The 24,670-nt window shown below is 38.2% G+C and overlaps 1 protein-coding gene across 1 annotated transcript in view; it reads left to right on the top strand.

Moving 5' to 3' along the window:
* The window catches only part of LOC108438417 (polycystic kidney disease 1 like 1), a gene marked incomplete at its 5' end in the record, with an annotated part of 48,346 nt that overhangs the window by 12,924 nt on the left and 10,752 nt on the right, over positions 1-24,670 (top strand). The window contains 26 exons of the mRNA XM_037533807.1: positions 5-125; positions 984-1,101; positions 1,538-1,730; positions 5,048-5,104; positions 5,191-5,406; positions 6,824-7,066; positions 7,153-7,269; positions 7,414-7,562; positions 7,708-7,808; positions 10,063-10,258; positions 11,201-11,284; positions 11,377-11,584; positions 12,208-12,314; positions 12,458-12,674; positions 13,948-14,121; positions 14,959-15,075; positions 15,342-15,411; positions 15,486-15,565; positions 16,681-16,816; positions 17,176-17,258; positions 20,367-20,555; positions 20,920-21,038; positions 21,522-21,632; positions 21,859-21,979; positions 23,314-23,394; positions 23,570-23,676. Coding sequence (XP_037389704.1) covers positions 5-125; positions 984-1,101; positions 1,538-1,730; positions 5,048-5,104; positions 5,191-5,406; positions 6,824-7,066; positions 7,153-7,269; positions 7,414-7,562; positions 7,708-7,808; positions 10,063-10,258; positions 11,201-11,284; positions 11,377-11,584; positions 12,208-12,314; positions 12,458-12,674; positions 13,948-14,121; positions 14,959-15,075; positions 15,342-15,411; positions 15,486-15,565; positions 16,681-16,816; positions 17,176-17,258; positions 20,367-20,555; positions 20,920-21,038; positions 21,522-21,632; positions 21,859-21,979; positions 23,314-23,394; positions 23,570-23,676 — 3,515 coding nt within the window. The remainder of the gene's footprint in view (positions 1-4; positions 126-983; positions 1,102-1,537; positions 1,731-5,047; positions 5,105-5,190; positions 5,407-6,823; positions 7,067-7,152; positions 7,270-7,413; positions 7,563-7,707; positions 7,809-10,062; positions 10,259-11,200; positions 11,285-11,376; positions 11,585-12,207; positions 12,315-12,457; positions 12,675-13,947; positions 14,122-14,958; positions 15,076-15,341; positions 15,412-15,485; positions 15,566-16,680; positions 16,817-17,175; positions 17,259-20,366; positions 20,556-20,919; positions 21,039-21,521; positions 21,633-21,858; positions 21,980-23,313; positions 23,395-23,569; positions 23,677-24,670) is intronic.

Genomic DNA, 24,670 nt, shown 5'->3' on the forward strand with positions numbered 1-24,670 from the left:
TCAGGATCTGCTGTATGTATATAGCTTTAGTGTCGGTAACTCTACAAAAAAGCTTCTCTACGAGGGCCGAGATTTCCAACACTACTTTAATCTTCCAGCTGGAGACCCCTACAACAATTATGAAGGTAATCATGAGCTGAACTGTTTTAAACAACTGTTGTAAATTCAGAGAATGTACCACCTCCATAAGTTATAGTTGCTATAGTTGCATCTGTCAAACATTCAGCTGAGACTTCCTGGTAGCATCTGCAACACTCATACTAACAGAGTAAAGTTCAAAGCACAAAGGAAAATTTAGAAGCACACTGAGGAAAACATCTGAAACCTTTTATATAAAAAAAACTGGCTTTGTGGATATTGAGTGCATACAAACCTGTTTAAGAACTGGCTAATCTAAAGCTAACACAAATATTCTGGAAACCAAGTTTACTTTAATTAAACCAGGGAAATTGTTTAGTCACTTGATGTTAAAACAGTAGACTTTCATATGTAATAAGGAGAAGGTTTTAGCTTGCTTGCTTGCTCGCCTATGGATCCAATCCTCTTCCAGTTTTGTAAATCATGGACATTTTTGTTGAAATATATACCTTCACCATTATTGAAAAACTAAAGCCACTGGAATCCATGTTTGGACCATATAAGAGATTATATTTCACCTGATGGAGGAATGAACATTTAGAGATGATTGTGATTGGCTGAGAGGCTTGTCAATCTTTCAAATGGTCAATTGTTTCTTACCACATAAAATAATTATTCAGACTTCCAGTGAATTGTTATTGTAAGGACTTTGATATGGAATATTCTTGTTTTTCTCTGTTTTGTATCACATTTTATTGTGTTGTGGTTGGTGTGTCTGGTCAATGCATGAAGTGTTTTGGGACCAGAATGTTCCTGATAGACAATGATGTTAATCTTCAACCTTTAGCTTTTTTTACTATTTCTTATGTCAACTTCTCTCCATTGTCTTGCCTTTTCCAACACAGTTACCATCTACATTGAAATTCGGAATAGATTTGGAACAGCTACAAAGCCATGCCCTGTAACTGTTACAGTCCAGCCAAGCTTCCGGAGAACTTCATCCTCAAATCCAGACCAGGAGTTGTAAGAATCAGAAAACAGTTTTAACAATAGAATAGTAGAAACATCTAAGTTACACAGTTCCGTCCTTACCTTAACTATAATCAGTTAGTGAAGTCTGTTCACGAGCACTGGAGCTACAAGGCTATATTTTGTCTAGCATAATTGACAAAGTATGGACAAAACTTAAACTTCAAGTTGGCTGCTGCAACTGTTTTTAACTAGCATTATGCACTTTTGCATAAATAACAGAATATCATACAGTGTCAGAAACCACAGAAGTAGGCCTAGCAGAGATTACTTAACAATTTGAAGGTGTTTGAAGCAACTAAGTGATGATTTAGGCATACAGTTAGCACCATGCTAATTATACTGGTAGCTACTTTAGCCTTGTGGCTTCAGTGTCGTGTTTTGGGGCAAAAATGTCCTAAAAGAGTTACTAAAGTGTCCCTTTTTGCAGGTTTGTTTATGGTCTAGGCAATCTAACTACCCTGATGCTAATGAGAAACAGCAGAGATATCGTTAACTACGTTTATCTCCTCACTGTGTTGTTGAACCGGCTGAGTTTGGACCCAGAATCATCTATTAAACTGCAGACAGATACACGAGCTGCTCTAGTTTCAGCTTTGTGTCAGCTGAACGTCTACAGCAAGGTACTGGCTCTCATTGACCTTTAAACTTTCAGATTATGTACCATCTTCTCAATACTTTTTTCTAGACATGACAAATATTTAGAGAATGGCTGAAGGGGTAGCAATGAAAAAATTAGGGCTTGACCAATATATCAGTTGGCCGATAATATTAGCTGATATTGCCTGACAGATTTATTGGTATAAAATAAAACTTTTAAGAATTGATAGTCATACCAGTCAGTATATTCATGTATAGATTTAATTAATATAATCAAATCTATTATTAGATTAACTAAGACCCTGTTGGCCCTGTGCATGTAAATTGTTGTGACTCTGTGTTGAGCTGCTAGAGAGCACTGAGGGTGAAAGAATGGGGGATCTATCTATCTTGATTTATATATAGGCTATATGCATTTTCTCTCTCAGTAAGTACATATATATATGTGTGTGTGTGTGTGTGTGTGTGTGTGTGTGTGTGTGTGTGCATAAGATGAGAAAGATAAAAACATTTGTCCATTAAATTTGCATGACATGGCAATCTGGCACAGACATACGTACATAGACGCATAAAAAACATGCACATGAACTATGTAGGGGGTTATTTATAATGTTCTTGTTTAGAATGCGCACAGCAGTGGGCAAATTATTTTTGTACCCATTCTTTCTAGCTAGTGGGACCTTAAATCTCCTGCCAGATGGCAGCAACTGGAATGATGAATGAAGGGGGTGGGTACAGTCCTTGCACATCTGGCTTGCCTTGTTGGTTTTGTATCGGATATATATATATATATGTACAGTATCTCACAAAAGTGAGTACACCCCTCACATTATATCTTTTCATCAGACAACACTATAGAAATGAAACTTGAAGTAAAATAGTCTTAAAGTAAAACTTAAACTTAGAGTAATCAGTGTACAGCTTGTATAACAGTATGAATTTACTGTCCTCTGAAAATAACTCAACACACAGCCATTAATGTCTAAATAGCTGGCAACACACATGAGTATACCTCACAGTGATGTCCAATGTTCAAATTGTGCACAATTGTGTCGTTGTCCCTCCTTGCTGTCACATGACTCGTTAGAGTGTGTGAATGGGGAGTAGGACTGTTGAATTTGGTGTTTTGGGTACAATTCGCTCATAGTGGCCACTGGGTATTCTACATGGCACCTCATGGCAAAGAACCCTCTGAGGATGTGAGAAATAGTAATAATATTGTGATGCTCTTCACAAATATGGCCTAGGCTATAAGAAGATTGCTAACACCCTGAAACTGAACTGTAGCACAGTGGCCATGGTCATACAGCGGTTTTCCAGGACGGGTTCCACTCCGAACAGGCCTGGCCAGGGTCGACCAAAGAAGTTGAGTCCACGTGTTCAGCGTCATATCCTGAGGTTGGCTTCAAAAAATAGACGCGTGAGGGCTGCCAGCATTGCTGCAGAGGTTGAAGAAGTGGCAAGTTAGCTTGTCAGTGCTCAGACCATACACCACACAATGCATCAACTTGGTCTGCATGACTGTCGTCCCAGAAGGAAGCCTCTTCATAAGCTAACACCCAAGAAATCCTGGAAACACCAAGATAAACTTGTTTGGCTGTTTGGTGTCCAGCATGTGTGATGGCACCTTGGTGAGGAGTATCAAGACAACTGTCTCTTGCCTACAGTCAAGCATGGTGGTGGGAGCTGCAGTGAAAATATGAATTTCAGCATGTATTGTGACATTCTGAAGCAGAGCATGATCCCCTCCCTTCCGCATGGCAGTTTTCCAACTCAACCACGACCCCAAACACACCTCCAAGATGACAACTGCCTTGCTGAAGGTAAAGCTAATGGACTGACCAAGTATTTCTCCAGCCCTAAACCCAATTGAGCAGCGGAAAAAGGAGGAGCGCAAGGTGTCTAACATCCACCAGCTCCGTGATGTCATCATGAAGGAGTGGAACAGGATTCTAGTAGCAACCTGTGCAGCTCTGGTGAATTCCATGCCAAGAGGGCATTAAGGCAGCACTAGATAATAATGGTGGCCACACAAAATATTGAAACTTTGTGCACAATTTGGACATGTTCACTGTGAGGTGTAGTCATGTGTGTTGCAAGCTGTTTAGACATTAATGGCTGTGTGTTGAGTTAGTAAGGCCCAATCCCATTTCACCCCTTGCCCCTAACACTTAGCCCTACCCCACCGTTTTGCGCGTTCACGTCTAGGGGTAGGGTTGTCCTGATTGTTGTTGAGATGGAGAGCTAGGGTGAAGTGTTCACACTTCAAACTGAGATTTTTCAGATGCGCACTACAAACGGAGTGTTATGAGAAAATTCCCAGAATGCCCTGTGAATCTTCGGCAAGATGGCTGCACAAACGACCAAAGAGACACATAAATGTGTTTCTCTGTTAAAAGCCGTTGTACTGTAAGAACCATTGTAATAGCGTTTTATGGTCATTTCCTTCTTAACACGCATAAAAATCGCTAGTAAGGCGCTGATGTCTCGGTCGCTACCTGGCGAAATTTCCCGTTCCACCTTAAATGGTGCAGCAGTTACGTTCTGGTGCCTGAGGTTGCTGCACCATTTAAGGTGGAACGGGAAATCGATGAAGAAGCTGGCGATTAGACTGTTTACGAAAAAGTCGCTGACGACAACTGATGACGTATCCAGTTCTTGAAGGGCTGTCCCATTTCATTGGGGGGGGGGGGGGGGGGGGGGGGGGGGGGGTCACCACTACCCCTTGTAACTCAGTTTCAAGGGATAAAAGTAAAAATAAGAAATGGGATTGGGCCTAAATCTATACTGCTATACAAGCTGTACATTGACTACTTTAAGTACTTTCACTTTAAGATACTATATACATTTATGCAGATACAATTTTCTATATGATTTGTGGCTCGGCCGGGGGTAACCCAACTGACCGGCTGACCTAACAAGAGCTCAAAGATACACACAAACACCAGCGCGAGTGAACAAACGTGCTTTATTTACACACATAAACCAAAACAAAACCGAAACCTAACTCCGACGGCTAGTCCTTTCTTGTTCTCTCTGGCGCGCGTTCGTCCTCGTGGCCAGTGTCTTCTCTCTGCTGACCAGAGAGAGCTCGTTTTTAAAACAGTGTCTGGGCTCCTGTCCTCATTAGGCCGAGCTGCGCCAAATCAAGGGAAAGGGGCAGCTGCCACCTGTGTGGGGAGTGGTCACGGAGCTCCATCTCTCCACTGCCACAGTATATAGGTGTATACATTGTATATTGATTCATCATTTGGGTCCCAGATAAAACATTCCAGAGACTGTAGTTGAAATGCTGTGATTTGTTTAATTTTCTGTATTTTATTATACGTGTTTCTTACAGGATTTGTTGCTTGATATCTTACACACTCTCACAGATCTTCTGAATGCTTCCAATCAAGTGAGTAAAGATCTTTTCATGATCAAATAATAAAATGTCTCCTATAATAACAATGTTGATGGTTTCCATACAATATCCTTACTTAGGTGACATTTGACAGTGCCATACTGGTAACAAAGTACATTCATCGTATATCATCCCTGCGAGAGACCAGTTTGCCTGCGAGTCACATTTTGGATGTGAATGTGGTGAAATCAGTGGTGTTTGTCCTCTCTAATGTCCTGGACACTCCAATCCCTTCTTCCAGAGCAGGGATCCAACTGACACAACATGTCCTTCGTGGCATCACTGACTCAGTGCTGGTAAGATTAGTGTCACTAAAATAATAGATGGCAGTCAGTGTGCTGTACTACTGTGGTTCAGTCATGGATGTGTGAAAGAGAGAAGTGTGTAGGTGCTACAGTAAAAGCTCACTTCTTTTTAGCTGTTGAGACTTGCTTAAACCATTTAAGCCTTGCACTGTATTGCCTGTTAGTACACTCTGTAAATATTGAAATAATGTATTATTGAGTTTTATGCCATAGTTTCTCAACTACAAGCATGCTCTGGTGGTCCTCAAGTCAATACTGAGAGGTAGCAATGGCCCATCATAGGCCATCAATGACTCCCTGTAGAAAAATTCTTTAGAAGTTTGTGATTGGCTGGATTAAATGCAGATTGGAACTGATCACTGCTGGAAAGTAGATTTCCAGGGGGACGGTTGATGACCACTGCTATACCATACTGTACTATGCTACATTATTTTATGCTATATATTACACTATACCATTGAACAGTTTGGACACACCTAAAGGAATATGCATCTTTCCTCATATTAAGCTTAAATAGAAATGAAAATTATTTAGAAGATAAAGCTGCATATTAAAGCTGAAATTATTTACAAAACAAAAAAGATAAATGTAAATATTATTCATCTATTATTATTATTTGTTATATGATTATTTAATGCAATATTATTCATTCATTATTATATATGACATTATTATACAAATTTTAGCTACTCTCCAACAAGTGGTTTTCAGCAACAGTAAGTCTCAGTATACATCTGTCATTTCAGTCTTGCTTATTATTATTCTAAAATGTAGAAAATACAAACAACGAAGCAAGGTGGGCAGTCGTGGTCTGGAGGTTAGGGAACTGGCCCTGTGACCAGAAGGTTGTCGGTTTGATCCCCAGTGCTGACAGTCCATGACTGAGGTGTCCTTGAGCAAGATACCTAACCCCCAATTGCTCCCCAGGTGCTGTGGATAGGGCTGCCCACCGCTCAGGGCAAGTGTGCTCACTGCCCACTAGTGTGTGTGCATTCACTAGTGTGTATGTGGTGTTTCACTGTACGGATGGGTTAAATGCGGAGGTGGGATTAAAAAAGCTTAAAACGCTATTTTGCATGTCTGAAATCCTGACCAGTGCCATACACTGTGTCATACAATATGTACAATATTGTACTTAACTGCATGAGTGTTTCTCCCACCATTTATATATCACTGTGTAAATATCTACAACAAATGTATCTACAAACTGCCTTGATAGTGTAAAGCTGTTAAAATATGTGATGTGACAAAAAGTAATAAAGCATGAATCCACTGTTATGTCAAATGTTGTTGTTTGAACATTTTATTATGAATAGACAAGTAGAAATGGTCAACAATCAATTGGAATGAAATCTTGCTACATTAACATGTTAATGTGATGATTGTTTTCTCCTGTTTTCCGTTGTAGATGTTTTTGCATTCCAGCAAAGACCCACAGGTCAGTGTGAACACCACCACCATGAATCTGTTTGCTTGGCAGCATTACGGTTCACCTCCAACAGTGAAAACTATTCATACGACTACATTTTACATTCCTGATCTGCTGGATATGCACATTAAACAAAGGAGGAACACTGCTGAACAAAGTTTCATCACTCAGCTCATATCATACAAGCAGAACCCATATCACTGGACCAGAACATCTGTGCAGGTAAACAGTGGAACATAACAGATCATCTCAGCGCATGTCTCTCACTTAATGAAGCCACATCATGTATGTAATGTGATGTTTTACAGCTGAATGGAGATGTATCTGAGGTGAAGCTCTTCAACTGCACCAGCAGAAGAGAGATCAAAAAGAGATACCTATCCACTCCAGTTGTTGTGGAGTTCCAGAAGCCTGAGGAGATGAATGTACACTTCTCAATGAAACATTTTCTTTCTTTTATTTTCATGATTTAATGTTTTTTGTGTATGGTTCTTAAGCCTGCTCCTGCCTCACGTGACTGAGTGTGAAATGAGCGTTACTCTGAAATTGGTTTACTTCTTTTCTAGAAGAGCAAAGACATGAGGTTCACTCTCGCTCGCTCTGCTGTGAACATACACCTGTTCAGCATTACACCTGAGCTCCTGCAGAAGACGCTTCAGCTCAGAGTGGAGTTCAGCAGGCCAACACGGCGCACATTTCCCATCATGCTGCTATTCAGGTAAAAGAAGACCTCCTCTAATTCTTTCATCTCTTTAATTTAGTCAAATGAGAGAACGTAGGGTCATTTCTTTGACAGATAGGGCATAACGGCCGATTATATATTATGCATCTTTGAGATGATGTTTTCTCTTGACGTTTCATAGGATGCATAAGAAACCAACACTAACTTTGTACAACATACAGAAAGTGTATCATTGGAAAGAAACCATGGTGCAGATCTTCCTGCCTCCTTCATCTCTGAAAGGTTGGACTGCATTTCTTTATCCTGTTTTACATTTGGCTGGACTTACATGTTGCCATAGGAGAAGCAGTTATTACCACCCGTTTATGGAAATTTACATTGAGGAGGGTTTCTACCATTTAATTATGTCCCAGTCACACAAGAATTTGTAAGTCAGATGTACCAAAAGAGCTTTTGGAGGCTTTTAACAGGCTCAGAAGAAAAAATGTCATTCTTAAAAAGGAATAAAGCAGATCTCAATATTGTATTAATGAAGGATTTTAGAACTCAGATTATTTTTCTCCTACACTGCTTTATAAGAGAAAAAATGTGATTAATATAAGCATTTCATTCTGGGAAATTCTAGTGATGAACAAGAAAAGCATGAGTTCTTCTTCTGCACTGATAGCCTGCTGAAGTAGTTCTGTGATATAGAGTAGAGCTATATAAGAAAACAATGAGATCTTATACCTTTCTCTTTTCAGTGAAGACTGGGGTGAGATCTCCATTTTAATTGATTTTAATAAATCATGTGTAATAAAATTCCAGGTAATAGCAATCAAACTATAGTTGGGTTGTTTTGATTAAGTGAAGAAAAGCTGAACAAAGCGCAGCTAACTTTTAAAGTGCAATGCTTAACCTTCTTTGACATAAAGCAAATAGGTAAAGTGCTGAAAATTAATGGGTAATATCTTACATCTATATGGTTATAAATTGGAACTTCATAAGGCTAGATCTCAGATGTACCACTGCTCCCTGTAAGGTGTACTATGTGCTATGACATTTTGTCTTTTACACCCAAAAATTGCACTTTATGTCCAGTATGACATTGTGCACACATGGCTGAATCCAAAGCAGTTGTTTATTAGATGCACTGTGCACTGTTTATATACGGTAGCCAGACTTACGTACTGCTCTTTGTAAGGATAAGGGAGTCGTTTGAGATTCTCTTAAAGCAGTCTGCAGCATTGTGTGTGTCACCTAACCCAAATACTGCGCACTGATTGGCTAAATGGATTTACTGGGTTCTGCTCAAAATCAAGAGGGCCTTGAGGTGAAAAGAATTCCGTGCTATAGGATATCACAGTGGTCACCGACACTGGTCCTGGAGATCCACCTTCCTGTGAAATCTAGTTCCAAGCACAATTTGTCACACTTGCTCCAGCTAGTTAACTTCTTAGTTAACTTCTTTAGAAGTTTGTGATTGGCTGGATTAAATGCAGATTGGAACTGAACGCTGCTGGAAAGTAGATTTCCAGGAGGAAGGTTGATGACCACAGCTATACCATATACTATGCTGTACTATGTTAGATCATTTTTGCTATATACTATTCTATACCATTCAAAAGCAATATGCTGTTTTCCTCATATTAAGCTTAAATAGAAATGAAAATAGTTTAGAACACAAAGCTGCATATTGAAGCTGAAATTATTCACAAAACGAAAAAGATCAATGTAAATATTGGGTTCATTTTGTTCTGCTCAAGATCTGGCATTTTTAAAATTTCTGCTGTAAAGCATGATAATAACAGCTTTTGTGAGAAAGTGTGTTCAGGGCTTAGAATGAGCTGCGTGTTAAGAATAATGCATGACAGCTCTTTTATTTATTTATTTATTTTTGCCAATTAACTCTTCAGTGCTTTCCTCTGGGTCTGTAACGGGTCTGAACGGGCTAACGGACTGCTTTAATAATATTCAGAGACAGGCTTTCATTTTTGCCCACTTAAAAACTACAACAGACAAATCTATCAAATTGTGTTATCTATATGCCAGTCAGTTTCAAATGTATTTGGCTAAGGTAGAGCTTGGCTTAAATGTCATAGAATATGAGTATACACCACTGCTAACACAAGATGCTAACGTAACATGAGGAATCCCATAGAGGCTAGCAGAAATTGGCATTATTCTAGCTGTGGTAATTAAACAATGCTAGTAATGACTTATGCAGCTGGCACATGAGTTTATCTGGTTTTCTGAGTAAACAAAAAGAAAAAAAACTTAGCAGCTGGCAAAAAAGACATCAACAAGTAGGTCTACACAGACAACCTTTTTCATTTAATTAAATAAAAAGTACTCTCTATATTTTAGGTAGTGAAAAAATGTTTGTCATGAAATTGTAATTATCAACAGGCAGTTTTGATGCCCCTTAGATACAAAAAAAATATCAAGGACATGTAACCAAATTATGCCAATGCAAAGCAGAGACATTGATTATATGATACATGTTGAAATGCCATTGACACACAATAAGCATGGTCTTTTTCAATCTGGTGGGCAGATGCAGGGACTGCTTATTTGATGCTTCTCAATGCTGACTACAATAAAAGTCCCATCAATAAGTATACAGCAAATGCAGTGAACTATACGCTGAGCATTGAGTCCATTCAGTGTTTGGCCTGGGACGGGCTGAGAGAGTGGAGACCTGACAGCTGTTCTGTACTAAAGGGCTTTTCTACAATAAGAATCAACTGCAGGTATAGTACATGCCTTAATCACTGTGCATTTAAAAAATTCTAAATCTTGTAACGGAAACCATTTTCAGTAGCTTGGCAAATTTTCATGCAGGCAGATTTTAAAATGATGGTCACAGTTATAAGGAAACCCTTGTATCTCCAAAATAGAAGGAGCAATGGGCCTCATTCACCAACTGTTCTTAAGGGGAAATTTCTTCTTAAAAAACTCAGCAGTATAAGATCAAATCCTAAATCTGACATAAGCCTATTCTTAGTACAATATTAGTAGTAAAATATTCACACAATAAACAATGAAACAAACTAAGTGTATTATTTTACACACAATTATGACACAAAAACAGTGATGCATTGAATTTAATTGAATCCAGTTTTTACATTATTACCTCATGAAAATATACTTTTGAACATTTTAATGCATGGTTAATGTCCATTTGTTGACTTTAACATATTGGAAAAAAATAAATATTATACATAACATACTCACCCCGACACATCTCTGTACAGTGGCAATAAAGTAAGCTGTGGCAATAGAACAATACAGGCTGACAAATTTGGCAAATGGATCAAATAAATTCAGTAATGTGCAAAAGTCAGAAGTTACCTTTGGTTTATTTAATTTCCAGATAAAACAGTGATTAAGTACATTTTTAGGAGATATTTCTAAGGAAATTAGATATAAGATAATCCACTTGCATAATTAAGAAGAAAATTATAGAAAAAACAGGACTTTCCAAAACTGGAGTTAAAAAAAAGATTTAAAGCTACAGAGAAAATTGGATTCTTCACAACCACCTGCAAGACCTGGTAGACATTACAAAATATTACATGTAGTAAAAAAAATATAAAATTCTCATAGAATTCAATGAATAATTTTTCAGTGTAGTTTCAAATATACAAGCCTAACATATATTGACTACAGCATTTTGTTTATTGATCTTTCAGTTGCAGCCAACTGACATCATTCACTGTTACACATCAGACTATCTACAGCAATTACAGTGTTACAAACATCACTGAGCATACCAGGTAACGATGACACCTCTGTATCTTCATTTAACCTCAGAGCTTCATTGCTGGGGTCTGATCTAAACTGTAGGCCACCATGTTGTGTTTTTCAGCACTCGTTCCAGCCTGACATTGTGTATTCTAATAGCAGTGTCAGTGGCTGTGTATGCTGTGCTGTTGGTGTTTTGCAAACATGCTGATGTTCGTACTGAGAAGAGCTCAGGTTCATTCCTCTTGCCAGATAATGATCCTTCAGACCAGTTCCTCTATGCTGTTACCATCCACACAGGCCTCAGATCTAGAGCCAGTATGACAGCAAAGGTAACATTGCAAACCCTTTACTTCCACTCACTGGCCACTTCATTAGAAACACCTACCTTGTATTTCCATTCACAGGCCACTTTATTAGAAACACATGTCCTTTACTTCCACACACTGCCTCCTTGATTAGAAACACCAAGCTTGTACTTCCACTCACTGGCCACTTTATTAGAAACACCAACCTTGTACTTCTATTCATTGGCCAATTTTTAGAAACGCCTACCTACCTATAGATGTACAGTGCAACTGGTTGTCCATCTGTTGCTGCTCAGTTTATCAGCTTCCCTTTACCCTATTCATCCTTGGCCAGGGTCTGACCACAGGACCACTGCTGTCTAGACATTATTTGGGTTGTGACTCATTCTCTGCACAGCAGTGACACTGACATGGTCGAGTGTGTGGTGCCAATACAAATTTATCTGCTGCAGTGGTGTCAGTGCAAGGTCCACCATCCAAAAAAGGTGCAACATCTGTGGAGCCAGAAACCGACCACAGGTGAATATCTAATGGCTGACAAGTTGCATCAGCAGATGAGCTACAGCAAGGTGGAGCTACAAGAGAGAGGTTTCTAATGAAGTGGCCTCTGGCTGTACAGTAAACTTCACTTAATTTATTTGTTTCAGGTTTATATAATTTTGTATGGTGAAAATGGAGCCTCACAGACCAGAGAGCTCAGCAGTTCTGACCACAAACTCTTTACCTCCAATTCTACAAACACGTTTATTCTGAGGTAACAGCTTCCTCCACTGCCAAACAACTAACAAAACCAGAACATTAAATTTTTTATTATAATCATTGCACATTATTTAAAAAGTGAATGCTTATAAATCACCACCTTCAGATCCATGTTTAATTCCTTTCTTATTGTTTCAGCACGCCATGCAGCTTGGGACAGGTACAGCGGGTGCATCTGTGGCATGATGCTTCAGGCTCATCTCCCAGCTGGTTTCTCAGCCATGTGTTGGTGAAGGATCTGCTGCAGAGCTGTAGTTGGATCTTCCAGGCTCAGTGCTGGCTGGCTGTGGATGAAGGAGACGGTCGGGTGGAGAGGAGACTGCAGGCTTTAGAACGAAATCTCACGTTCAGAGAGGTGGCTGTCAGAGAGAATCACTTTAAAATGTTGCATGATGTGAACACAATTTTCAATTTTGTTAATTGTGCAGAAGTTACAAAACAGCAGAAAATACTAGCTCTTATTTTTTTCAGCATCAGAAAAAAGAGGAAACAAAATGAACAAAAATTACACAGAAGCCTCAACAACAAAGTATATCTAAACTGTCAGGGGTCTAAATTTGAGGGCTTTGCAAATAAAAGAAGTCACAGAGAAAGACTCTACAACAGCCAAGAGCAATAAAGGACCAGTGCGGGCTTGGAGAGAACATCTGGAGCTGGTGATTTGTTTTTGTTTGAAGGCATCATGAATGCTGAGAAGTACTAATATTAATGCACCATACATTATACATACCTGCCTTGACTAGGAAGAAATTGATTCTATAGCAAGATAACAACCTCAAGCACACTGCTGAGAAGATTCAAAGACTGACCACCCCAGTCCAGACCTTAACATCACTGATGTATTTAGGATTATTTAGATCACGAGAAGCAGAAAATGAAAAACAAACTTCTAAGACTGAATTTTGAAGATGTGGAAAAATCTCCCTGCAGATTTAAAAATCACAGTTGAAAACTGAAAGTGAATCTCCTGAAAAGAATGGAAGCTGTAATAAAGGTAAAGAGAGCGTGGACACATTAAATACTGAAAAAAAAAAAGATATTTAGATATTTAGTTGAGGCTTGTAATTTCCTGTTGGTTTGTGCGGAAATTAGTTTGTTTGTGGAAAAGCTACTAATTTAACCCTCTTAAATGGCCAGGACCCACCAGCAGGTACAAAGTTGTACTACACACTTCTGTAACCCAAGAATAAATCAGTGTTTGCATTGTAATCTAAGTACTTACTGAATAATAAACCTTAGTATGTATTAAGCCTGGGATGTTAAGGGGTTAATTGTATTCTCAATATAATGCTTTCTCTATAAAAGCTTTTATTACTATGTCATATTTTTTGAAGATGGAGTGAATGGTCTGTTTCTTCATTGATAAAGAAATTTGTTTGTGGAGAGGCTACTATTTAGACTGTGTTATACTGTAATGTGCACTTTGTACAATTTTTGTTTTATGTAAAAGTAATGTACATTTATCAGTGGTTAAATGGTTAAATTTTTATTCTGATGTGTCTTATGCTTTTTGCTTAAGCTTTATATTTGTTTTCTGTTATTATATGATGTTGTTGTTGTTGTTGTTGTTGTTGTACTGTATTCTATTCTGTTTATAGCTTTATTTTAATATTTCATTATCTGTCCAGATGCTGTATCTGAAGCTGACAGAATGTTTAGAGGATTTCCATCCATGGTTGTCTGTCTACAGCCGTCCATCATACAGCACTCATACACACACTCAGCGCTTTAGTGTGTGTTTTCTGCTCCTGCAGGCTTACATGTGTGCAAACACTGTGCTCATATATCTGCAGGGAGAGCAGGTGAATGAGTTAGTATTACTCTTAGAAACATGCAGTTACTGTTTTATAACACCCATATAACCTTCAATCATTGTGATGTAAACGGAGTCATTCAGAGTGGTTTGATGTGAAATGCTTCGTTCTAGAGTCAGTTGTTTACAGTTGTGGGGTTAGGAGCCAAGCAGCTGAACAGTGTAGTGCCACTTAAAGCTCCCCCACTGAAAGTTATTAAATAAAATTATCATTAACACACTGCCTGATGTCTGGTCACATTGTTTTATGATGGTTTTGGCTCAAACTATCATAGTTTTTGGCTCAAAACCTATTTTTGTGGTGGAGGGATACCTGCAGCATGCTGTAAGGCAAAATACCTCCCAAAGAAAACTTATTTTTCACATTTACCCCTATTTTACCTTCATTAACATTACATAGAAAACTCAGAAGACATGTATAGTTTCACTGGTGGCTTAGGATAGTAAATAAAATGGCTAAAATTGTGTTGTAGACATCATGACCTCTGGTTCCTATCGCCGCCACTGTAAAGCCATCTCTGAGTTGAGTAGTTTCATTTTTACATTAAACCACTCTAAAATTTGTTTCTAAACCCTCTATAAGTTTGTTTGCATGTGTACAGAAACTATGCAGAAATTTTGAAAAAGTGTTAGAACCTCCCTTTGATGCCTTGATTGGGTTGATACTGATCGTAATAAATCTTAAAATGAGTTTAGACTTGTTAGGGTGCCTGACATCGTTTAGGCTACGTAGAATGATTTTTCAGATTGTTTTTCAAGGTACCATTCTATTCCACCATGTTAAAACAGCGATGTGTTATTCTCTCTTTTATACTGATGATGTCAGTACTCCTCAGAGTTGGGCCTGATTGGTGTGTCGCCAGTCTCTGTGGTAACAGGGCTGTGTGCTTTAACTCTGCTGCCAGTAGGGAGTCTGGTCTCCTACCTGTTTCGCATCAGCAAGGTTAGAAACACAGAGTAAAGTTGGTTGCATTTTGTGTTCAACAGATTGTTCTGGTCAGCCTGTTCTTCTAAGCTGAGAACCATTTGCAGACCTTTTATTTTTAAGTGTACTATACAGTTTATAGTAAATATTGATTAATATACCTATAATTTAAAAGGTTAAAGCTGTTTCATATCATGTGAACCACTAGAACCTGTCAGCATGACCTTACAGCAGTTTTTTTTTTCATATATTGCCATTGACGGTTCTGTTTTTCTGTATTGTAGCCAAACAAAAGCAGAAATAAGCCTGGGGACCAGTATAAAGTCAGGCTACCCCATGTCTACACTGTGGAAGGTATATTTAAGCAAGTAGGAGTATTATTGCTCTTCCTCTTGTCCATCACAGACTAATAAATATGTCTTTCACAGACCATCATGATGCCCTTCTGCTGAGGGGTAGAGTATCTGAGCCAAACCTTTCACGGACACAGAACGGAGAGAAAAGTGAGGTAGAGTGGAATCGATTTTTGTGGAAGTGCCTTGACCATATTAATATACAGTGCCTTGCAAAAATATTCAACCCCCTTAAAGGTTATCAGGGTCATCTGGATTACAAACACACATATGCGGTTAAAGTACATTTTCAAAGTCAACACTCAATATTTATCAAGAGATCTTAAAAAAAATATTATAAGATAATAAATAATATAATTAAATATTCCAGCCCTTCAGACAAGTACTTGGTAAAGCCACCTTTTGCTGCAATGACAGCTTTGAGAGTTTCTACCACCATTACACACTGTTTGGGAGACATTTTTGTCCATTCTTCCTGGCAGGTTTGCTCCAGGTTGTTCAGGTTGGTCGGATGACTGCTTATGGACTGTGATTTTTAAACAGTGCCACAGATTCTTGATTGGACTAGGCTTGGCTGATGTGGTCATTTTGATGCTTTCTGGCAAATTCCAGACATGCTTTGATGTGTTTTTCTTTAGTAATGTCTACTTTCTAGCCATCCTCCCACACAGGCTAGTTGTATGCAAAACTCTTGATTTTGTTAACTGGTGCATCTTCACTCCAGTCTCAGCCACTGAACTCTGTAGCTCCTTCAAAGTGATTATTGGCCTCTCAGTGGCTTTCTTCTCATGTCCCCTTTCTGATGCTGATTTTAGAGGGACAACCTTATCTAAACAGAGCCTGGGTGGTATGGTGCAGTTTCCATTTCCTCTAAATTGATCCAACAGTCCTCACTGGGATGTTATTTGTATTTTGTTGTCTCTTTCTGTTTCGTGCATGTCTATAACTTTATCCCTGATTGCCTTAAAGTGGCCTTTAGTCTTGATCTTCACAACTTTCTTTTAGATTCACAGTCTGATCAATGGTGCTTGTATTAAGACAGTCTTTGGAAAATGTCATTGGACCAGGGGCACCCAAACTTTTGCAGTGACTGTATATCCAATTAAAAGTTACTAACTGGGGACAATAAATTACCCACATCATAATTTAAGATGGCTTATATTCCTTTTGAAGGAAATGATACCAGTTCTGACTGATTTTCCAGTAATTTTGTGTTTTACAAGGTGAATCAGATTTGTTTTCCTAATTAAATGTTTAATTTGTCCAACAGCAGGGGATCCAGGACTGGAAATATAACCGTGATTCTACTTGGGTAACCTGCAACAAACTGGCCAGTGACTCAAAGCTGCAGAGAACAACAGACTCCAGCTCTTGCATTGAAATCATTGAAGAAACCATCCCTGAGAGTAATGAGAAATTACATGACCAAAGCTTCAAACTCAGCCTGCATCTCCAATCAAGCTTACCTACAGGTTATTTTATACTCATCATATATTAGACTAAAACACTACTGGAGTTACTTGGGAAGGCTCTATAATTTAGGTGATTAATGATGAGATATGTGATTGTAATCCATTATGAATCTGCAGCGTGTGTAGGTTTACAGTTTGACAGTAAGACATTTGCAGTATTTTAATCCAATATGAATCTGGAGTATTCACCTTTTGATTGAACTGAAGTAGATTAATTATTTCATTCTGTGCCTGGACTAAAAGATTCCTCAAAGAATCATCAGTCTTGTGGAAGCAGGACCAACACTCTGCAGGTGTGGTGCTACTACACAACATGGGCTCTTTGGCTGTGTTTGTGTCTCACTTTCATGATCATCACTGCAATTATGGGATTAAAGTAGGTCCTTAATACTAATGATTTTTTTCTTTCATTTTGTATTTAGAGCAATGACAGCAAATCAACTGAAAGTGCAAACATTTTCCTTTGCAGGTTCAACTCTACAATGAGTCTTCTCTGGATTCAGTCTGTTTTCTTCTCCATGCTTTTCTGTGCTTTTGCAATACATCCAGCAATGGTATATCTTCATATCACTTACACTTACGCTGTTATTACTCCAGGCATTTCACGGGAGCAGTTATTATGGGTTAAATAACAACACATCTTTTGTTTTATCACTATTTTAAAGGGAAATTTCACATTCAGTCATGCAGATGTAAACAAAGTTGTGCAGAGTTGTTTGATGTGAAATGGTTGTAGAAAAATGTACTGTGCGAGATTTCCTTACAGTGGTGGTGATAGGAACCATGTCTATGACACAAATATAGCCATTTTATTTACTGTCCAAAACCACCAAAGATAAATAAGAGATAGAGTATTAAGAAAGAAATTGGTTGGAAAATGATCAAGTACAAAAACCATGTTGTACCAAATGTTATAAGACTTTATTTATATTTAAGACATTTATATGTTATAAAACATTTGCAGTGTATCACAAAAGTGAGTACACCCCTCACATTTCTGCAGATATTTAAGTATAACTTTTCATGGGACAACACTGACAAAACGACACTTTGACACAATGAAAAGTAGTCTGTGTGCAGCTTATATAACAGTGTAAATTTATTCTTCCCTCAAAATAACTCAATATACAGCCATAAGAGACTACACCCCTAAATGTCCAAATTGAGCACTGCTTGTCATTTTCCCTCCAAAATGTCATGTGACTCATGTCATGTGCATAGGGAGCAGGTGTGTTAAAATTTGTAGTACAGCTCTCACACTCTCTCATACTGGTCACTGAAAGTTCCAACGTGGCACCTCATGGCAAAGAACTCTCTGAGGATCTTAAAAGATGAATTGTTGTGCTACATGAAGATGGCCATGGCTACAAGAAGTTGCCAACACCCTGAAACTGAGCTGCAGCACAGTGATCAAGATCATCCAGCGTTTTAAAAGAGCAGGGTCCACTCAGAACAGACCTTGTGTTGGTCGTCCAAAGAAGCTGAGTGCACGTGCTCAACGTCACATCCAAATGCTGTCCTTGAAAGATAGGCGCAGGAGTGCTGTCAGCATTGCTGCAGAGATTGAAGAGGTGGGGGGTCAGCCTGTCAGTGCTCAGACCATATGCCGCACACTACATCAAATTGGTCTGCATGGCTGTCACCCCAGAAGGAAGCCTCTTCTAAAGTCTGTACACAAGAAAGCCCACAAACAGTTTGCTGAAGACATGTCAACAAAGGACATGGATTAGTGGAACCATGTCCTATGGTCTGATGAGACCAAGATTAATTTGTTTGGTTCAGATGGTCTCTGAACCATCTGATTGCCGCATGTGTGGCGGCAATCAGGTGAGGTGTACAAAGATAAGTGTGTCATGCCTACAGTCAAGCATGGTGGTGGGAATGTCATGGTCTGGGGCTGCATGAGTGCCGCAGGTGTTGGGGAGTTTCATTTCATTGAGGGACACATGAACTCCAATATGTACTGTGAAATACTGAAGCAGAGCATGATCCCCTCCCTCCAGAAACTGGGTCGCAGGGCAGTGTTTTCTGTGTGATAATGACCCCAAACACACCTCTAAGATGACCACTGCTTTATTGAAGGGGCTGAGGGTAAAGGTGATGGACTGGCCAAGCATGTCTCCAGACCTAAACCCAATAGAACGTCTTTGGGGTATCCTCAAGTGGAAGGTGCAGGAGCGCAAAGTCTCGAATATCCACCAGCTCCGTGATGTCATCATGGAGGAGTGGAAAAGCATTCCAGCGGTAACCTGTGAAGCTCTGGTATACTCCATGTCCGGGAGAGTTAAGGCAGTTCTGGAAAATAATGGTGGCCACACAAAATATTGACACTTCGGGAACTGTCTCTTGTACTCACTTTTGTTGCCGGTAGTTTAGACAGTAATGGCTGTATATTGAGTTATTTTGAGGGAAGAATAAATTTACACTGTTATATAAGCTGCACACAGACAACTTTTCATTGTGGTAAAGTGTCATTTTGTCAGTGTTGTCCCATGAAAAGATATACTTAAATATCTGCAGAAATGTGAGGGGTGTACTCACTTTTGTGATACACTGTATATTTAAATGTATATAACACTTTTAAGAAACATTTCAAAAGCATTTAAATAAAACTCTGTACCTCTTGGTATTTAATTTTTAAATTTGATCTGTGTCATTTTTTTATGGTTTTAAATTTGTACTCAGTCTCCTTTATTACTATCAGAAGACCACATGAAAAGTGCTATATAAATAAAACTGATTATTTTTATTGTTACAAGTGGACATTAAAAAGTACAATTGTGGGATATGGGCCCTTTAAGTCACTATTACCCATTTTCTTATGTCCAACCAAAATTTAGACATCTAGTTCCTCGCACCACCCCTGGGGTAAATCCAGAAGAGTAGTCAAAAATGGGCCAGGGTCTCAAAGTTAGGAAAATAAGCAAAATACAAAATATACCAGAGTGGTTAAACAGTCCAGGGTTTGAAGCACAGCAAAAATCATACACGGAGAAATGGGCAAAGAGGTCATACATGGAGAATATACAATCATAACAAGAACACCTTGTAGAGTTGAGATGGAACTGCAAATGATACTCAGCAAGTACAACAGGGAACAAAGGTGTATATATGCTAGTGGAACCAGGTGACTGAGACCTGGTTAGAGTCATGTGATCCATGGGACGTGTGATGCAAGAGTCGAAGGCATTATGCGAGTTGTCAGAGGGTAAGTTTTCACTGTCAGAGACAGGTGCAGGCAGGACAGGAACGCCAGAAACAACTGGTGTGACACAGGGTAGTGATAAATACACATTTAGGCCAAAATATTGTATTATGTTGAATTTGATAATGTATTCATATTATCATATATATATATATATATATATATATACATACATATATATTAATGTGGAAATTACATACAAAAGAAAATGTAATGCTTCCTTTTTAGTGTGGTATTCGGTTCATAACTGTGAAACTGTGTTTTACTTCCCTGATGCAGATTCTTATCATTGCGATCTGCGCGACTCTGCGGTGTAAAGAGCAAAGTTATTTTTACCAAAGCTCCACTTTCAATGAGCCTGTCACTGAGCTACTGAAACAGAATAAGCAGAGCGGAATTTGTTTCAGCAAGCATTTCACATCCTGCTCCCACCATCAGCCTGAGGAGATCAGTATGTATTATGAGAAGGTAAAGATCACGAATCATCACTCTGATGCTTTAAATGCATTTGATGCTAAACATAACATACTGATGCCTTTGATATGTCTGATATGTGATATTCATTTAGTTAATATAACCCATATTGACATGCGGTATTACTCAAAATATTTTCTTAAAGCCCTTCTAACTGTTTTTTTATAGTTTTTTTGCTATGGCTTACTCTAGCCTTTTTTTAATGGTATATCATTCATTAATTTGGCCAGACATGCTAAAAAACAAGTATCCAAAGTATTCTACTGTATGTGTTTCTGTTTATAATGTGATATGTCTGTTGAAGTGCATCTGTCCCAGATATCAGTTTAATTCACTCAGTGGTGCGTTTGATTGACAGGTGCTGGAATCTCGTAAGAGAGAGAGATACCTGCGGCTCGCTCACCCGCCAACTTCAACACAACTAAAATATGTGAGATGCCAAATTAAAAAGAGGACACTCGTTCAGAAAACTATAAGGTCACTCTCTTTCTTCTTCATCGTTAATATTCTCAGACAAGCTTAAACCTTTTTGGCTAAAAGGTTTTTAAAGTCTAGGGATCCATATGTGGGCCCAATTCCTGGCTCTTATTTATATATACCTTACATAACAGTGCCATGGTAGTCACTGAATAATAAGTCTGTATTTTAAGGGTTTTAAACTGTTTCTCACTGCACTAATACCATATAACCTGACAGCATGTATTGACAGCATTTTTCTTATGGTGGCTTAGTGACTAGGATTAGGATGGTTAATATTAATATTATTGAAATTTTAATGCTATACTTACTGTTATTATTGTTATTAAAGTATTAATAGCAATAATGTATTGATAATATTATTAATATTAGTAACAAACTTTTAAAGTTAAACTTAAAAGTAATTAACCTTTAATATCTGAAGCCTAGGGCCGAGGGGTTAATTCAGGGTTTTGACCTTAAAATGTCATCTCGTTCTCACAGGGAGTTGATGCTGTACATGATCACCTTGACAACTGCTGGCTTTGTGGCTTATGGAAAGTTTCCTAACGATATGTTTCATTTAAATCAGGCAGTCGCAACTTCATGTTCAAGGTAAATCCCACTATTTTCATGTATCAGCTAAAATACTGTACATTCTAATTATATTGGTATTGTCAGAACAAAACTTCGCATCTCCAAAATGGTAACTTTACAGGAGAAGGGAAAAACCTTCGTAATTGAATTTAATGGAACAAGATGTTTTCTCAAGTCATTTTAAAGTAAAAAAATTGTGATGTTTTTCTTTTTGTGACAGCGATGCATTTTGTTTAAATTGCAGGTATTTGCACAGACCACATAACTTCTTTCATAAACCTGAGGCGTGGTGGGACTGGGCAGAAAATGCTATTCTAGATGGACTTTATCAACAAAACACGTCTTATGATGGGAAGGAAAACAATGTAAGCTTTGAAAACTAATAAGAATTTAGCTCAGTGCACTTGTTTTCTGTAATCCTGAAACTCAAACCCGGGTCCAATAAAGTTGCAACAGTATGTGAAATAATGATAAAAACAGTGATGCAAGTTAAGACTGTACTGTACACAGCAGAAGCCATATGTCAGCAATGACAAGAAACACCATCAACTTCTCTGGGCTCGAGCGTATCTGAAATGGACAGATGCATAGTGAAAACATATTTTGTGGTCTGACCAATCGACGTTTGAAATTGTTTATGGAATTAAGGGATGTTGTATTCTCCAGGCCAATATCTTGGGTCAACCATCCAGAGCAATGGACAGTGTAGAAAAGAGGAGAAGAAGAGAGTGCAGGCAGGATGGAGTGGGTGGAGACGGGTGTCAGAGCTGATGTGTGACAGAACAATAGCAGCAAGAGTGAAAGGGAAGGTTTACAAGACAGTCGTGCGTCCTGCTATGATGTATGGTTTGGAGACTGTGGCTCTGTCTAAAAGACAGGAGGCTGAGCTGGAGGTGGCGGAGATGAAGATGCTGAGATTTTCGTTGGGAGTGACAAGGATGGACAGGATTAGAAATGAGCAGATCAGAGGGACAGTGAAGGTGGAGCAGTTTGGAGATAAAGCCAGAGAAGCCAGGTTGAGATGGTTTGGACATGTGTTGAGGAGGAATAGTGGATATATTGGTCAAAGAATGTTGGAGATGGAGCTGCCGGGTAGAAGGAGAAGAGGTAGACCTCAGAGAAGGTTTATGGATGTAGTGAAGGTGGACATGGAGATGGTTGGTGTAAAAGTAGAGGAGGCAATGGATAGGGCAAGATGGAGGCAGATGATCCACTGTGGCGACCCCTAAAGGGAGCCCTAAAGAAACATTCTGTACGTTACAGCAGCATGGCTGCATCAGAGAGTGTGGGTTCTACACTGGCCTTTCTGCAGTTTAAAACTTATTAAGCTCAAAATATGACAACAAAGGCCCAGTTCAGTTGCACATCTGAAGACTTATATAACTGAAGAATACCAAAAAATTCCACTTTCAAAACTGCATCAAGTCTGCCAATGTTTATTAAGTGCTGTTAAAAAGAAACATGAGGCATAACAGTGATAAATATGGTCCCGTCTCAGCTTTTTCGGAATGTGTTGCAAGCTTCACATTCGAAATGAGTGTTTATTTACAAAAATGTGTTTTTGCACTGTTTTCAATTTAATACAGATCGAACAGAATTTATTAATAACTATTTCTTTTTTATCATTTCACATACCTTTACAGTTTTTTTGTGAGTTGGGTACATCACTGTTTTTTTGTGAATGTTCTCACATTAACAGGCAAAAACATTGAGAGGAAATTTCTTTCACATTGGAGATCCAGTCATTAAAAAGATGGAATATACAAGCTCATTGTCTCAGGTAAATTATTAAGACTAGCTCTGTAGAACTGTTTCTAAAGTTAGATTCACAGTGTGATTCAAACTGAGACAGTCTTATCTATTGATTTTAAAAAAATAATTAAAAATCAAAAGAAGTTCAAGTTTTCAAAAACTTGTTATAAATTCTAATCTAGTAATGATGTGTTTCCTTCTAGTTTTTTCAGATTTGCAGATTTTCAGGTCTCTCCAACAGACCACACTTGTGTGGGAAATTAGGATGTTATAAAGGAGCAGGAATTCATGTCCATCTAGGAAAAAACAGGTTAGAACTGATCAGTATGTGTTCATGTTATGCAGTGTTTGATTATTTTTAAATTAATGTTTGCCTTCTTTGTGTACATTTTAACACATTTTGTGATGCTTAAAATTAAACTGACCAAAAAACAAATCACAATTTAGTTATTACTTAATTCTTAAGGTAACCTTAAAATGATGCAATTTTACTCCAAGCTTATGACAGTGTTGCAAAATCAGTGCTTCACTACTTTATGCTGCCTTAACATACTTTGTTGGATGGTTCTATTTCCCACTAATTATGATGTTTTTTGTGTTGAAGTTCTTTTGCAATTTTTAACAATGTTAGCTAGCCAGCTTAATCAATTGTAGTTCAGTTACCCTGTCAATTTTAGTATTGCTTGCACTATGTACGGTTTCCCCTCACTGTAAAAAGTTATGTTATAAAAATTTTACACAAATTTTACTCGACCACATAATGAAACATAATGAAAGGTCAGTTAGTAAAAGTAACGATAAATACAAAGTTGCGATATCAGAAATGTGTCAAAAGTTTCCACTTGAAGGGATGTTCATGTCAGAGATTCTACCAATTGTTCAACATTTCTGCATAATTCAGTAGTTGAGATGTAAATGAAGTCATTCAGAGTGGTTTGATGTGAAATGGTTAATTATAGAGAAATTTACTGACCAGGGGTCACGATATCTACAACACAAATAGCTTTTTTATCTACTGTCCCAACCACAGTGAACCAACACATGGTTAAATAATAACCACCTCAAACTAGTCTCAGCCTAATAGTTGCATTGTTAACTTAAAAAAACTGTTATTTTTGCCCATTACAAAGAGGGCTTGTTTACAGATCTACTTATAGATGCATGTAATTTTGTAATGAGAGAGAAAAAAACGAATACTGGACACAAATTATTGAGGTTTGGCAAGTCGTGTGTTACTTTTTCTATGAATATATTTGAACATAAATCATGATAAAAGGACCAGTTATCCACAAGTAATTACATGA

The sequence above is a fragment of the Pygocentrus nattereri genome, chromosome 24 (genome assembly GCF_015220715.1).
Source record: "Pygocentrus nattereri isolate fPygNat1 chromosome 24, fPygNat1.pri, whole genome shotgun sequence".
NCBI classification, from domain to species: domain Eukaryota; kingdom Metazoa; phylum Chordata; class Actinopteri; order Characiformes; family Serrasalmidae; genus Pygocentrus; species Pygocentrus nattereri.